This window comes from Tribolium madens, unplaced genomic scaffold (genome assembly GCF_015345945.1).
Source record: "Tribolium madens isolate multiple individuals breed KSU strain unplaced genomic scaffold, Tmad_KSU_1.1 Scaffold_19;HRSCAF=116;Tcas5.2_LG9, whole genome shotgun sequence".
Lineage (NCBI taxonomy): Eukaryota > Metazoa > Arthropoda > Insecta > Coleoptera > Tenebrionidae > Tribolium > Tribolium madens.
In genome coordinates, this window is record NW_025400983.1 from 15,031,344 (window position 1) to 15,049,355 (window position 18,012).

Sequence of the window (18,012 nt, forward strand, 5' to 3'; positions counted from 1 at the left end):
AATGCTGAGCACTTTGTTATACATATAGTGTTATAAGTGTTAAAAATTTATTTTTTTTGTTATTTTAGTGAGTTAATTTTAAATTTTTGTGAATTAATTTTTCATGTGTTAAGTATACAGTGTTTCATTGTTATTGTTAGGTACAAATTTAAATAGTTGATAGAATATTTAATTTTAAGACAAAAGTGTTTCGAAAAATGCTATGAAAGGGAGCTACACCCCCTAAAAAAGGTACATTTTTTAAAGGGTTTTTCTTAATATTTCAGAATAGATAAATACAAAATTTGGTACCTTTATATGTACACCTAAACAAATGCCAAATAACAAAATTTTTAATCAGGGGCGTCCTAAACGGTAAAACAAATTTAATTTTTAATTGTTATGCTGTTTATGGTCTTTAACATAAATTTTTAAACCAATTTTTACTAAAAATCCGTAAATTGTATCGGAAAAACACAAAACACCTTTTTTTAAGAAAAAATATGAAATTTTGTTACTGAAAGTGGCAAGAAACCACAGGCACAATAGTTAGAGTACATGTTTACCCTAATCCCATCTAGTTTAGGAAGCCCCTAATTAAAAATTTCAACATTTTATTTTTGTACTTGTTTAAGTGTATAAAAGTTATCATCTGTACCAAATTTTGAAATTTTTTTCTAATATCATTTCTTAAATCTTGAAAAAACCTATTAAGAGACGCACCCCTTGCGTAGCATTTTTCGATATATGTTCATAGAAAATTTTTGTTTTAAAAATGAATATTCTATCTCCTGTTTAAATTTGTAACAATAAAAAGTATTAAAAATTTATTTTATTTTTTGTTACTTTTGTGAGTTAATTTGTATCTTTTTATGTTTAATTAAGATCTCTTATTTCAATTTAAAATAAAAACGTGTACTTAGAGATTTTTGCTTTTTAATCCGCCTTCTTTCATTTCATTTTCATGGACCAACAAGAAACCCGCCCCGAAATAAAATCATGGTTACGGCCCTGCGTAACTGTCACTAAAAAAATATCTTTTGTGCAGGATTAGACTCTATTCGATTGTTTTTGCGCGATTGAGTTCTATTTGATTGTTTACCAAGTCTGTTTCCAAGACAGTAAGTTGTATTTACTCGTTGCTATCCCAAACTCGTCTATAAGTATTTTGTTTATTGCTGCTAAGTAGGTAAGCATTCAAAAACAGAACATTAAATATTTTATAAAAAAAACAACAAAAATCAATCGAGTACAAAATGTGATAAGTAAGGCTCGGATTATATGCACGATAAAATCGTAAAATATGCACATATATATGCACGTAATTTCACAAAAATATGCACAAAATCTTAAGAAATATGCTCCAGTATATGCCAAATATGCAACAATATGCAAAATTTTGAACAATAAAAAGTCAAATGTATTTATTTTTTGAAAAAACTGAATTATAAAGTTCTATAAAAATGTAATGTTTTATCAAAAATAAAATTTTTCGAAATTTTTGTTATTTTGTTTTTGAGTTTTACAAAAATATTATTTTTTTAAATGGCAACCCACCAAAAAAAACTTTTTTCATGAAGGTCATGATCTAAGGGATCAACTATCTACTTTGTATTAAATTATTTTTTTACGCATCGCAATTTAGATAACAAAAATCGAATAACTCAAAAACAAAACAAAATTTTGTTCTTAAAATAAGATCATTTTTTATATTACTTTAATTTANTTTTTACATATATTGCAATTTAGACAACAAAAATCGAATAACTCAAAAACAAAACAAAATTTTGTTCTTAAAATAAGATCATTTTTTATATTACTTTAATTTATTTTAATTATTATTTTTTGGAAACAAATGATTTAAAAAAAACACTTTGTTTAATACAAACTTAAAAAGGAAACACTCAGCAGGGTACTAATTTTTTGAGTTTGGCTTACGAATTACCGGTTGTTTTCTCTTTAAAATATTTTGAAATCTTTTTTTTTTTTTGAATTTTTCATAAACTGTCCATTTTTAACTTGAACTGAAATTTTTAATTTGAAGGAAATATGCACAAATATGCAATATTTCCTAAAATATGCACCAAGTTGCCCAAATATGCAAAATACGCATTTTTTATTTGGCTTATTTTAATTAAAAAACATTAGATATGCATAGAAAACTTACAATTTTGTTGATATACCTCTTAATAACAAATATGCATTTTGCATACCAGGTGAATAAAAAGTATGGAACCAAACGTTTTTTCCTTAAACTATTTATTTTTTGAAAAAACTAATTGATGACTGATAAAGTACTATAAAAATGTAATGATTTAACAAGAATAAAATTTTTCGAAATTTCCTTTTGTTTTTGAGTTATACAAAAAAAAATATTTTTTTAAATGGCAACCCACTATAGAAGCATTTTTCTCATAAAAGCTATACTCTAAGGATTACAACTATCTGCTTTATATTTAATTAAAAAAAATTTTTTTACATAAATTGCAATTTTGACAAAAAAAATCGCATAACTCAAAAACAAAACAAAATTTCGTTCTGAAAATACGATCACATTTTTAATATTACTTTAATTTATATTAATTATTATTTTTTGGAGGCAAATGATTAAAAATAAAACCGCTTGGTTCCATACTTTATATTCACCCTGTATAATCCGAGCCTTAGTGATAAGCGTCACGAACGTTAAGAACTTACCGATCTCAGACGGTAAAATTTCCTTACCGTTCTTGATGGTAAATATACTATTACTACGTCTGTTTCGAAGACAGTAAGTTTTATCAGTCGTTGCTATCCCAAACTCGTCGGTGAGTATTTTATCTATTGTTGCTAACGACAAACTCGTTGATAAGTATTCAAAGTCGTCGCAAAAGTATTTTGGCGTTCTAGAGCATTTTTCAGATATTTAATTAAAAAAAACTAAGAAAAATCAATCGTGCAAAAAATGTCATAAGCATCACGAACCGTTAAGGACTTAAGCTTTGGTTTCCTAAAGAGCGGTACCGTAATATTACGGCCGTAATATGACGGTGAATGACGTCACATAGCGTTGACGAAGACGGTAACGTTGACGGTGAACAGTGCGTTGTAAAAAAACACCACCGCTATATAGCGGCCGTCTTGGCTTTGTCATTAATTATTATTATAATCAGTTTGTCAAAACTTAAACTGTCGGTCGTGTCAATTGGTACCTACCCCGAAAAATAACATGGATGATCTTGAGTTGGCACTATTAATATATTTAGCAGATGAGGAAGACTCGTCAGAAGAAGAACGAAGTTCTGTTTCAGACATATTTCAAAATCGGTCGCAAGAAGGCGCATATAACATACTAATTTGTCGCCACTTATTTACTAATGAGACAAAATTTAAAGAGTACTTCCGTTTAACTCCATCGTTATTTAGATATGTACTAAATTTTATAGAGGATGATATCAAGACTAACCCGTGCAACAGAAACCTAAAGCCGATATCGGCTGAAGAAAAGCTTTGCTTATTTTTAAGGTACGTATTCATAAAAGCATAAGAACAATAGGTAAAGGCAAAAAAATATTTCTTACTTTGATTGTTATAATGACTTAAAGTATTTATATATTTAAAATTAAAATAATTACAACTGCGTGAAATTTTTAACAACGTCAACAAAAGATGTATCTTCTAATACAAAATTATTATTTGGCGACAATGGAACAAATTCTGAATTATTCTGATAGTAACTCATTTCTGCATTGCTCACAAGGTTGCTCACTTTCATCCGAATTTGTGCCTGTTCAAATTGTGGCAATTTTTGCCATTAAGGCAAAAAAATGATCATTTTCGTCTGTCTCTACAGTATGGCGCTGTGCTATGTTTTTTAGCAACTGCAACCTTTCCTCTGCGTGTGTCGATGTCTTCCTTTTCTTAGATCTTACAACTTTAATAGGTGGCTGGAAAATAGAAATGTATAAAAATATAAAAAACCTCTTCTTTAACTATTTAAATATATCCCATCTTTACCAATGTTTTTTTTTAATTCATCAATACTTACTTGTACATTGTCTTGAAGTTGCTCGTTTTCTCCATCTCTTATTACAGAGGTATCTTGGGGTGTAGGAATGTTTTCTATATATTCACTTTGTATTGAACTTTTTTCACCTTCATTAGCGTCAATCAATTCTGAAGGACTTGCATGATCCACAATATTAGTAATAGTGCTAAAAAATCAAAAAACACGTGTCAATATTTTAGCACAAAATGTTTTTTTGAAAACCTTCTTTTTGTTGAAGGACAACTATCCAAAAATGATAGCAAAACGCATCGTTTTTTTTCCGCTTCACTACTGGAACCTGTGCCTGGTTTTCCCCTTCGTCTGATGTAGTAGTCTCTAATATATACCCATCTTTTGTTACACTCAAATTCTTAAAAACCGTATCAATTCAAAAACATTACACCGTTTTTTATGACGTCATTCACCGTCATATTACGGCCGTAATATTACGGTACCGCTTTTTAGGAAACCAAAGCTTTACCGGTCTCAGAGAAAACAAACAATTGTTGTCTTCGATCGGTAAAATGTTCCTACCGTTCTTGTTGTTTAATATGCTATTATATCAGAAATTTTGCAAATGACCTTTTGTGATTAATTTCTCTGTCTCAAAAAGTCAAAATTAGTTTAAACGTCTATTGACTTTCCTAATGTTTTGGGAATATTTTTAAAGTCGCGATCAATTCATAGTGACCATTTAATTTATCTCACAACTGGTAGCACCTCGGGTAGCACTTAGCCACCCACACCTCTAATGTGTGGGTTTTATCAAAGTTGGTCGCAGTTGATTGTTAGTGTTGTTTATTAAAAAATAAAAAAGTTTTGAAAAAGTTGTAAACATCTTAAAAACTTCTCAAAACTTTAGGACCGTACTTAATTGATGAAATTATGGCACGAATTTCAAATTATACAAAAATAAGTTTGTCAAAAAATGACATTGACGACCAAAATCTTTTGCAAGCGATTGTATGTTTTTCGCCACGTTTACATTATTCTCGTAAAGTTTGCAACATTTTTTTATTTGCAATCAATAATTTTAATATTATTATGGAAATTATACAATATTAATAAGTTGGGATACCTTCATTTTTATCATAGTTATTCTAACTTAAAAAAATGAATTGTTTTTTGAGAACATCCACATAATGGATAATAATTATTATAAATGAAAAGAAGGAAAAAACAAAACAAAAAAAATTGCTTTCAGTGGGAGTAGAACTTTTATCCTACGGCTTGTCACGCAAATGCGTTCCTATTTCGACTAATAGGATTTGTGACGTCATTGAGAATTTCCAGCATATGTCCGTAACCACTTTAGCTTAACATTACATTGAAAATATTGTGCATTTTTATTAACTGTATTTCGTATTATTCTTAGTTTTTTGAGATATGCATTTAGATTTATCAATTAGAATCTTTATTTATCTTATTATATAGAGAAAAAAATGTAAGTATTAATATTTTTGCAAATAGATAAAGTAGGCAGGCTGTCAATAGAATAAATAAAGTAATTTTTGAATTTGTCAATAATACTAAATAGTACCTAAAAAAAATAAAAAATTACATTAGTGTTATTCAATTGGTGTCGTTATTGTTCATCCAAGGTACAAACTTTTTTACACTTCAGGGGTAAAATATTAGCTCTATGAAAAATCATTTGCAGTTTCATTTATTACAAAACTATAAATCGGCACGTTTTAATTCCCTCTTATTCTAAATCAGAACTAAGTGAGGAAGATATTGATGCAAATTTTGATTCCGCATCGGATGATGAAGAATGGGAAGATGAGGATTTTATACCATTACAAAATTTCGTCCCTAAATGAAAAAGTAACTTTTGGATGAAAACAAAACCTGGTTTTCTGAAAGATGTGGAACCATTTATTGAATATGCTGGAGTGCCTCACTCGATTCAGCAAAATGTTGGAGTTGCCACCTCTTTTAGCGTTTTTCAGTTATTTATAACCAATCAAATGTTATATAACATTGTTGAGCAGACTAATATTTATGCTCAACAGAAACAAAATGAAAACGGAAAACCATATAGTATAAAAACAACTCTTGAGAAAATGCGAGTCTTTCTTGGGATAAACTTACTAATGGGTATAAAAAGATATCCCAGCTACAGAGATCACTGGAGTTCTGCACCAGATTTACATGATCCTTATATCAGCGAACAAATGACACTTCACTTACTTTATCCAACTTACATCTAAATGATAATTCTAAAATGCCACCACGTGGAGAACCTGGTTACGATAAACTTTATAAAATACGACCATTTCTGAATTCTGTGAAAGAAAATTTTATGCACAATCTTTGCCCTCATGAAAAAATTGTGGTTGACGAATCAATGATAAAATTCAATAGTAGGAGCACATTAAAACAATATATGCCAAAAAAGCCAATAAAAAGAGGTTATAAAGTGTGGGTGTTGTCTGACGAAACTGGATATTGCTATAATATTGAATTATAAATGTGAAAATAATTTAGAGAAGAGTTTAGGTGCTAGGGTAGTACAAACGTTGACAACAGGTCTTACTTATAAAAACCATAAAATTTACCTCGACAATTATTTTACTTCTACCAAACTTATGGAAGATCTTCTCAAAGTCAAATTATATGCTTGTGGAACCATAAACTCCAACCGAAAAAATTTGCCAAATTTTTGTCCAGATAAATATTAAGCGGAGTGATTACGAATGGTTTTCAGCAGCATCGGGACTTTCTGTTTTAAAATGGAAAAATAGAAGATGGTTCACATGATAACAAACTATTTGGATCCAAGACATGCAAGCAGGGTTGAAAGACGAGAAAAAATGGAACAATTAATAAAGTGGTATGTATGTCCTGAAATTGTACAAAATTACAACAAAAACATGAATTTTGTTGATAAATTTGATCAGCTGAAGAACACGTATTAAATTGACAGAACAAGTCATACATGGTGGCACAGAATTTTTTTCTATTTCCTTGATACTTGCATCGTAAACTCGTTTATATTGTATAAATTACTGGATGGACAATGACAATGAAGAATTTGCGTAGACAAATAATAGAAGAACTAGTAAACCACAGAAGTCTTACAAATAAATTGTCATCAAAAGTTGTAAGAGATGAAAGAATAAAAATAAAAAAATCATAAAAGACTGCAACCAGATGGTCTGAGGTTGTCAGAAAATGCACATCAGCCAGCAAGGATGATAACCAGTCGTCGTCGATGTGCATTATGTAGCACCAAACAACAAGAGACTAGAAGTAACTGGCAGTGTGTAACTTGTCGAGTGTCTCTCTGTTTAGGCAAAAAGAAAAATTGCTTTCAAGAATAACAAAAAATAATAACTTTTGTTAGAGATCGTATGTGTTATTCAGTTTGCTTTTGTTTTTATTATTTGTTGTTGTTATTTTTTTTGTTCATTATAATACTATTTTATTTTCTTAATTTGTTTCTTATATACCTATTTTGTCACTAAAAAGGTAATAGAAAATGACTATTTCATATTAAAAATGCTTTGAAATTGTCAAAAATGTACGTAATTTTATGAGGGGTTCATGAAGTTAATGAAATTACCGGGGACAGTAAAAAAAATCTGAAATGTAATATAATTGGTCATAGACCGATGAAACTGTCTTTAGTGTTATTTTAATACTTATTTTTCTAAATCAACTTGAAGAATGATTATTTTTAACATCCAGTAAATATACAGGGTGTTTACGGTCTTGAGGTTGAAATTTAAATGAGATGATATTCACGGTAGAAGAAAACTAATACGCTATATAAAACAAAAATTCACGTTGTTAAAGGAAATTATTCATTTTACACTATTTGTTTGAGAACTGCTGCTTCGGCAGCAACAATGGCCGTTAGTATCATTACGTTGTGTTTCACCATAAATCATAATCACGACAACCAATTTATTATTTTAATATTTTGCCATACATGTTTATAAATTTGGAGAAAAATTAAGAAAAACGAATCAAACCTATTGGAAACCAACCATTCGCTGAAAGAGATTAAACAGAAGATCTTCGAATTTTGATAAAAACTAAAGCAAAAGCAAATCAAATGATGACAGTGTCAAAACTATGAAGTGACTTTTCTCTTTCATTGTCATGGATACGATTTTTTTATCTGTTGCAACAATACAATTTTAACTGTACAAGGAAATAATTCCAGTGACCCTCAAACCGTGTACCAATATTTTGGAGTTAAATAACATTCTTAATAATAACAATTGTGTGAGTTTTTTTCTCGGTTACAGTATTTCTGTACTCTTCTATTACCAGGTCAATTTTCAACTCCAAGACTGTAAACACCCTGTATAGTTGTACCTGTACGGCATTTTAAATATATTAAAGTGTGTACCTGAAAGAGTTAAGTATGTTATGTCCAAATTAAATTCGACATAATACCGAACAATTGAAAAAGAGGCTGACATGCTCTTATCGATCAACATCTGCAAGAATCCTTATGGATGGCTTACTCTTATAATTTCAAAAATCTCGTCTGGAGTGTTGAGGTGAAGAAAAAAAAGAGGTACTCGAATTAATATATGACTTAAAAACCCATTGTAAGTTGTTCTAATTATTTACGCGTTAAAGGCAATCAAAAATTATAGATGAGTGTTTTTCTGCCAAAAGATTCTCAGAAAAGAAGTGGAATATTAAAAAAAAAAAAACATTTAAAGCTACCAAAGTTTTCCTTACAATACCATATGAGTGCACAGCTTATCTTCCAGAAGGTTTTTTTTTATAAATAAGCAACGACTTTTTATTTTGACTAAAAATTTTTGTCTGACCTTTATGGGTCGGATTACAGGTAGGAGAATTAAAATTAATTCGTTGTTACATGTTAATGTGTGGTTAACTCATGAATCTGAGCATCTAATTGCTTGCTTGTTCACGTGATCAGTTAATCTGATGTTTGATTACAATTAACATAATGACGCTTCTGTAAAGTAACCCTGTAATTATTACCGAACAACAAATTATTGCTTTAAAACATGCTCAAATTGACATTTATGCTAAAAATTAAAGCCAACAACAATAAAAATATTTACGTGATAAAATTGTAAAACACAAAAAAAAAATAGAAGTGATAGAAAAACTTCTAAGTAATACTCAATGAGAAGTAAAAGTGATAAATTATGTGGCGAAGATGAATATAGTAATGAAGTAATACTCAATGAGAAGTAAAAGTGATAAATTATGTGGCGAAGATGAATATTTATTTAGAGAGGCAAATGATTCAGTGGAGCCACATAAACTCACTTTTACTCCAAATAATATATACTACGAGTATTTTATCCGCAAACGTACTCAGATAGAGAGTAAAGAGCAACACGATAATTATCAAGTAAATGAACAAAATAATCAGGACGCTTTGCAACGAAATCATAACAAACATCACGCGTCAGTTTCGTAATTTGTGTTGAGATTTTCGAAAGTATTGATTGATTTACTAGTGAATAACTAGTGGAGTTTATAGTGTAAAATCTCGAATGCTGATAATCTACAATGTACCACTTCAGAAAATGCTGAAGCAGCAAAAGAGACAACATTGGTAAATCTCGCAGTAAATGTCAGGTAAAAGTAAAAAATGTGTAGTCAAAAAAACGGTGTTTTTACTCCAGGTCTGAAAGATAAAACTTTTACTTGTGTCATTTAGTCATAAAAAAGTCATTGTTCTGACGTTTGCGGATAAAATATTTAATTTCTAAATTTATCCCATGACCTACTTCATCTCTCTTCAGCTGCGCTCCATGCGGCCGTAACATAACGAGTCTAAAGTCAATTCTCATAACTTCAAAAATATCGTCGAAATCGTGCTATCTACTTGGTTAACTGAAAATCATCTGCACTTCATTCATTAAAAATTAATTCTTTCTAATAGCTTCAACATCATCTGAACTGAATGATCGCGATAAAACATAGTAAAATCCACTTTGTTGCAAAAGAAATTTAACAGAAAGATATGTACTTCTAGCTGTAAATATTAAAGCATGGGCAGTTTCATCCGTTAAACCTTGGAGACCGACTAACTGAGAGGAATTTTGAATATCTTCAATATAATTTGGAAATGTAACGTTTAACCAGTGTAAACGATCGTCTGAAATATTAATACGTACGAGTATATGGTGAAATCAAAACTTAAAAACAGGGGCACGGGTGCCACGAAGGGATGAAAAATCGAATTTTTAAGTTCTCCATTAAAAGATTTTTAAAGTGTTTAACATTTGCCGAAAAATTATCTGTTACAATTCTGAGAACAATAAATCAACAGATTTTAGAGATGAATGAAATGCTAGTATTGTGAATTTGGTACTCAATATCCGCAACATCTGTTTTTTTCCTAGCGTGTGGAGTTCGCAATTACTTAGGCCGTAAATATAGTTTTCCGATCGGCTATAAAACATTTTTTCCTTAATAGACATATCATCGATCGATGATTACCTAATGAGCAAATTTTTTCCACTGGATTTTTTAGTTTCAAAATTTCAGCAATTAATCTTCTCTTTATCAAATCACGCGAACCGTTGAATTGTCCTAAATATCGAGAAATGGTAATTTTTGGGATTTTCGCTAGATGATTTCTGCAGAGCTCGTATCCTTTAGGAGAACAAAATCGACAAATGGTACACAACCGAATTGATGTTTCTGTCCAAAGAGGACCTTTTTTGCAATAATTTTTTATTATAGCCTTATGGCTTTTCCGTCATTTTCTTCTACCCCTTTGGACACTTTTCGAAACAAGCTTAAATTTTCCAAATTTTCTCCATTTGTTGATTCCAAATCTTTAATTTTGTTCAAACATTGGTTGTTTTTATTGGTCATATTTCTTAATTTATTATTCAGAACCTTGCAATGATACTTTAAATTTTGTACTTCTTTCTGATTAATAAAATTTGCTTGTGTAGTTTTAGATAACTTATCAGAATAAGTTATTGCAATATATGGGTTCAGATCAGAATCAGAAAAATTTCATTCAGGAAAGTTGTAAAAACAATAATTGTTTTATTACGTTACACGAAGAAACTTTTTATTGTTTACGAATTCAGAGGGTGCTGCTCCTTTTATTAATCTAATCCTTTTGCGAGATTTATTAATGTATTTTTTTGAAGTGTTTTTTGCAAATAACACTGCAGTGTTTTAATTTTGAAACAACTAATAGAAAGTAAAAATTAATTATTTGTTTAACTAATTTTTGCAATCGTAATTTCAACCTTCACATAAATTCTGGGGAGTATAGCATAATAAGACAGAAACTGGAAAATGTATGTATATGTGAGAGCATTCTGCCTATTATAATGAGTACTAGGAACTTAAGGAAAGGTTTTTTTTAATTTTTGCTGTTAAAATTACCACAAAATTCCTGAATATTTTTGATCCATTGAGCACGAGCTGCTGTATCGCTTGGAATTTCGAATAGATTGTTTTTTTCTCCACAAATAATTTTCTGCCCATATTTGAACTTTTTTGAAAATTTGAGAAAAAATTTGTCTGTTGTTTTAAAGTTGTCAAGTTGATGACGATAGTTACCGAATGATTTTTGTGGGTTAGTAGAATTCATCGTATCCATATAAAATCGACAGTATGTTACGGCCGTATGGAGCGCAGCGGAAGACAGATGAAAGTAGGCCATGATTTATCCAAACAAGTAGCCACTTTTGTAAATATTTTGTATAGTTTTTTATTACTTAATTAAAGGCGAAACAGTCACTTTTTAAACCATTTATCATGACCGAGAAACAAGGTATCTAAGTATGTACAAAAGTGACTAAAATGTGAAAAAAGCACGTTATTGAAACCGCTAAATTATCTCAAACAAACTTCCTAAATTTGAACCTCGGTGAAAACCCTAGCATTAATAAGAGTTGAAATTTGAAGGGTTAATTTATGAATTTGCAATTCAGTGACTTCTCCTTATTTGAAGATTTATTTTGAAATGTTGAATGTGTTTGGTAAACAAGGACGCATTAATGATTTGGCTGATATAAATTCGGAAAATTATTACCACACACTTTAATAACTTTAATCATCTAGATACTTACTTTGTTTAAAATAAAGCACACAAAGGCAAAAGCCGCAAGCTCTTTTTCCTTTTAACATATAAATTTGCCATCGGATATTTATTTAATTCCAGTAACTAAAGACTGTTGTAATCATTTATTTATTTAACTGTGTTCTCTTTCAGTTTTTAGGATAAATATTTTTATGTTCTTATATTTTAAGGCGATCCATGTTTTACAAACAATTTATTACAGCCTTTAAAACATAAATAGCATAATTTTTTCATTTCCGCATTTTCCGCATTTTGTTTCAGTCAAAATTAATTTAATACGTATGTATGTATACTCTTACTGTGAATTTAATATTTAATGCATTCACGGCAAAATTGTTATATTTTTTTTAATTTGTATAAATAGTTAAATTTTAGAGAAAAACAATTTTAAATGCACTTTTAATTTAAATGTTGTAATAGTTCCAATCTTTTATTTGCGTCTACTTATATATTTTTACAGCTAACTCAATTCCAAGTTTTAACGGTATCCTATTTTAAATTTTACCTTAGTGGCTACTAAATTTTCTGTTAACTGAGATTAAGTGTTAATTAATTTATCTGGGTAGGTTTACATACGAATATATAAAGCAAAACCTAATAATCCACAAATATTCCGTTTGCAATTAGTTGTGACTGTTGTGACATTCGGATAAAATGGTTAATTGCAGATTCAGTAGATATTTATTTACATATTAATTTGAACCACAATTTTGCAATTTTACCTAAATTACATATTCATTATATCTGAATGTCTAAATACAGGCGACCAATAAACTCAAAAATAATTGAACTACAGTTCACTTATGTTTTAAGGCAGCACAAAATATTGCTTAATCGGAAAACACAACTATAGGTAAAGTCTGTTTTTTTTAAATGGAAATTACCAAGTTAAAATTTTGGTGAAAAAATTGGTAGCAGCTTGTCTCCACAGCCACAAATTTTGTTTGCTCTTTGCTTTTGTCCCTAGAAGTTTTGTTAAAAAATTATGGTTATGTGTTCAAATTGAAATGTCAAAATTTTGATTTTGATACCTGAGGACAGACATCATTAGCTAAGGTCTAAAGACAGAATTCAGTGCTAATAATTTTGACAGAAACACACCGCAAGTAAGTACAATGCTGTGGACAAAAATGAGATTCTTGCTACAAAAAACTTTGATGATAAAAGATGTATGTACAGAAAAAAGTTATTTAGAAAAAGATACAAGTAGGTATTATGATGATTGGCAAGAAATTTTGTGTAATTTATTGAAATGAGCTCAAAGTTGATGCATTTTGTAAATTCTTGAGTTTTAGTTTCAAAATTGTTACTTTTTCAACTCGTTCCTCAAAAACGATGCACAAGACACTAATTTAATTGCGTAGATTCGTTATCATTCATGTTTATTTTGTATTCTTGTCAATTTTTTGCTAAAAATTAAGGATGTGCATAACAAATTGCGTCTACATTTTAACGGGCCCTTTTTCTAACTTCCTGCTTGCGAACTATTCGTTTCCAAATTTCGAAAAATGGTTAGTGTACTGAATTTGTTGTTTTTTTGGTGTTTCGTCTCTAAATTTTCTTAGACGATTTTTTGTGTTGACGTTTAATGACATTGTTTTCAAATTAATTCGAAAAACCGGAACTGCCAACTTCCTGTATTAAAATTACCATAAATGAATTTACTAGTGATGCCAACGTTAAGACTGTTTGGCATTTAAAGAAAAAAACAAAAACAGTTTTGTAAACATTTGTTACACCGACATTTTTTTTGCGCCCATAGGCAGGGATCTACTTCGCCTATACCTAGTTTGGGCACTGGAAATGCTACCGGATGGTTAATTTTTGAAAGTACATCAATTTTTGTAACAAACAAATTAATGTATACAGGGCTTTCATTTCAAAAGGAGTCAGTCTCAGTAACTTCTGTCATTGAGTAAATGTACTTTCAAGCAAAAACAGGTCGATTAGGATCTCGAGGGGGAAGTTGAAAACCAACATTAGTTACATTTTAAGTTTCATCCCCTAGTCGCTAGCCACCTCTACTTTAAAATTTTAAATGGCACCCCTTACTTTTTAAAACATTTTCGGAAAAGGAAAAAATGAACGTAACTATATTTCAAAAAAAATGTTTATTTGTCGATTCGTTTTTCAGTTAGGGGTGGTTTAATTTTTGACATTATTAATCCTAACAGAAAATGTTTAAAGTTTAATTTTAGCTTAAAAATAAACCTTCAACTTTGTTTTGTGCAATTGATACTAGTTGCTTGAAAATATCTCAATTGCATTAGTTTCGATGAAATACAACATTTCTCACGATAAACGACAGTATGCAGCCGGTGATGACAAAAGTATTGCATAAAATGTTGCCAAAAACAGTGTTACAAAGCATTTTGTGCAACTGTTTTCAGTTACATAAAAGCCCCAATATTCATAGAATATTACTGGAAAGAAATAAAAGTGTAATTTTTGTTTTTGGAAACAGCGTCTATCTAACAAACAAACAAAAGTTTCAAACCCTTAAAAGTGATACGCGAAACAAATAATTCTGATAAATCCAGTTCTGAAAAACTTTGTAAGTCAAGTGTGTAAGTTAAAAGAGACAACTTTAGTTGAACTTTTATTTAAATTGTTGGAGAAAGTTTTAAATTGCTGCGGACAGCTTAAACTAAGTCTAATAGTATCAAACTTAAATTAGACAAGATCAATCATAGAAGTTTTCGTTTAAGATAAAAAGAAACAGTTATAGTACAGAATTCAAGTTGGGATTAAATTAAATTGCAATATTAATTCTTAAAATGTAATAGCGCTCATCACATTTGCATAATACTTTGCCTATTATATTACACGGCAATGCAATGCTATATCAACTATTTCCAGAAGTAGATTGTCCTATATTAAGCGAATGGCACTGTTTGGAGTGTCGCAATTCCCGTATGAATATGTAAATGTGAATTATTCAAACCGTAGTTAATTTGTTATTAAAACCAACTCGTGCAAAAGTTGAGCTTTCGTTGCAGCGACATGTAAAAATTGCGGCTGAAGTTTTCATCTCATGTCCCGCGAGAACACACTCATGAATGTTTTTACATGCTTTTTTATTTAAATGGTAACGAGGCGTGCTAGAATTCCTGCATTTTTACAATACGGCATCGTGGCAAAATGTCAGTCATTATTTACTGAACCTAAAAATCATACGTTGTGTAAAAATCCTATTAATTTTTAATTTACAGAAAATCAAAGTCGGAAATCAGACTCCTTAATTTTTGAAAAATTTAAAAATTCTAATAATTCTTCTTCTTGAGGACATACGAATTAGTACTAAAAATATTAAAAACACTTCTTTACGGACTATTTCGTCCATTTTGCGGACGATAATGGAAAAATAATAGTTGTTAACGTCATTAGGCCCCTACACATGAACATTTAAGACATGTACATACATCGTCGTCCACACACAAAGGCGTATGTGTATGGAATTTCCAAAATCTGTTAACGGTACAAAATAAATGTTTACTACAATTATTTTGTTTTGCTGTCAGCAATATTAATATTTCCAATGGACATTAAAATGAAAAAATACAGGTAAAATATGCAAATATTCCAAAAAATCTGCTATGGTTTAAAGAAACCACGATGCAAGTGAAAGTTTTTACTTTCCTTATCCCTTAGGTTTGCTACTCGGATTTCCAACACTAAATTATTGTCGTAAGGGTGTTTTCCAGATAAGTAGGATAAGGAAAGTCGTGTGATGTTCACACCAGATTTTTTACTTTCCTTATCCCTTGTAGCAAGGGGACGTAGCACGAAAGAATTGGTAAAAATCGGCCGCAAAGACCAAAAGTCGGCCGTAAAGCGGCCGCAAAATTATACGGTTGAAGATACAATAAACTCAAAGGGATCCAAATTATTTAGAACCTGAAATATACCTTATTAAACAGTAAAATGTGATAAAACAATAATAATAATGGGTACCAAAGTAAAAAAAAAAACTGCACCCCAGACTCTAACCTGCAGCAATTACGATCTATTTCGCGTGTAATCCGGCAGGTGGCATTAACGCAAGTTAGGTTTGCTACTCGGATTTCCAACACTAAATTATTGTCGTTAGGATGATTTCCAAATAAGAATAAGGATAAGGAAAGACGTCTGATGTTCAAACCATATTTTTTCGGATCAATACACTGATCAAAACACACAAATACCGCAGAGCACTTGCACGAATGAGTAAGCATATAAATTCTACACGGTCAGCTGATGCGAGCCATGGGCGCCGCCATATTGGCCTTGGCTGCGCTGCCGAGCGCCTTTCACTTTACCCCTACTCCGCGGCCGGCTGTAATGCGACATGCGATAGATGGACGAAAAATTTTGGGGCGATGGAATAAAAGTTTCACTTTAAAAACGTCGAGGAACGATTTTCTGCAACATGTTTTTTGGAAGATGAAGTTGCAAGAAGTAATTTAAAACCAAAATTAGATTTGGACGTTTTTTAAAAGGTTACTCTAATAAACAAGCAACTCTTGCAAACTGTGTATACAATGTTTTAATTAAGCTCCCACTTGAAATAACGAACCATTGTCACCCCACTTACCACGTTAACGATGCAAATTATGATTATTACTAGGAACACTCAACTTACCAAAAACGAGCATCCTTTTCGTTTTCCTGTCCTCACTGCTGAAGGTAGAAACAAAACAGGTGTAATCTCCGGACAGATCCGGGCCGGGCTGTATGATATGCAAGGCGCGGTGCACACTATTCGTATCGGTGCTCGCCGAGTATTCTAAGTCGAGCCGTCCCTTAAGTATACCTGAAAGTATCACCTACTTACACAAAACAAATCTTCAGCTAACGTCAATATATCTGTCATGAAATTGACACATTACAATATGATTGCTAATAATAGTAATTTATGTATCAAGGGAATAAGCAACAATTTTAATCTCAAGAATGTAGGTAATGCTAGAGGCGACCAAAAGTAGCCGAGGGGTATATTCATTTGAAGGATTAATGTTTATTCCAGAGACGCATAGAAATTAATAGTAACATAAGTAAATGTTAAATTTGTGAAATAATAACAAATAATTTGTCTAGTATATATCGATATTTCATTTATTTTATTTCAGTAAAGTGTTGAGGCGAATTGTACAAACACAAATTGTCAAATACTTACACTTGTTGGCTTTTATTGAGACTTTCAAACTATAAAGTTTATATCGGATATTAAGAGAAAAGGGGAATTGGAATGGTAACAATATATACTTTTAAAGTTCTTCCCACTTCTGTTTCAACATATCTAAAGTAGCACATTAAAATATGTCCAATAAAAAATACAACTGAGGTAGGGGAAACTGGTGTCAATTGTAACAGGTGTCGAATGTAACAGGAGTTATTTTAGCGCCATCTTTAACAAACATTAAAAAATGAATCGACTGTCAATATCTTTCTGGTAATGCGTTTCTTGAGTGTTTTATCAGTAAATACTCGCCTACTGTTTTTGGGATACGATGCATATTAACAAATTGTATCAAAATCTGATGCAAGCCTGTTAATACACATTGATTCTGCTATCTACTGGGTTGATTAATTTTTGTGAAGTTGTAAACAGACCGGTATACAAGAGTACTACTATTACTATTTTAAATCGAATAATCATAAACGGTGCTTGACTACTACTGAGATTGAAAACTTAAAAAAAAAAACTCAAAACTCAAATGTATAATAATGGAAACAGCAACATGAAATTAACAAATAATTGTAATCTTCCGGAAGACATGATTTGATAGAATTCTTTTTCCTGGGTATCTTATGGCAAACAGGCAAACTGAGGCATCATAATTCTTGCGGCACTCTCCCAAAATTAATATCATATATCCGTCTTTTCAGGGTTGTTGTACACTTTTAGGATTGTAACGAATTAATTACAACTCGAATTATTTTTTGCAATAAAAACTGACAAAATTCA

The 18,012-nt window shown here is 30.5% G+C and overlaps 1 protein-coding gene across 3 annotated transcripts in view; it reads right to left on the reverse strand.

Annotated features, from left to right (window-relative positions):
* The window catches only part of LOC123012303, a 41,186-nt gene that overhangs the window by 13,983 nt on the left and 9,191 nt on the right, over positions 1-18,012 (reverse strand). For all 3 annotated transcript variants that reach the window (XR_006413212.1, XM_044410149.1, XM_044410145.1), the window contains exon 3: positions 16,687-16,857. Coding sequence is in view for 2 of the 3 variants with exons in the window: in XM_044410149.1 (XP_044266084.1) it covers positions 16,687-16,857 (171 nt within the window). In the remaining variant the exon portion in view is untranslated. The remainder of the gene's footprint in view (positions 1-16,686; positions 16,858-18,012) is intronic.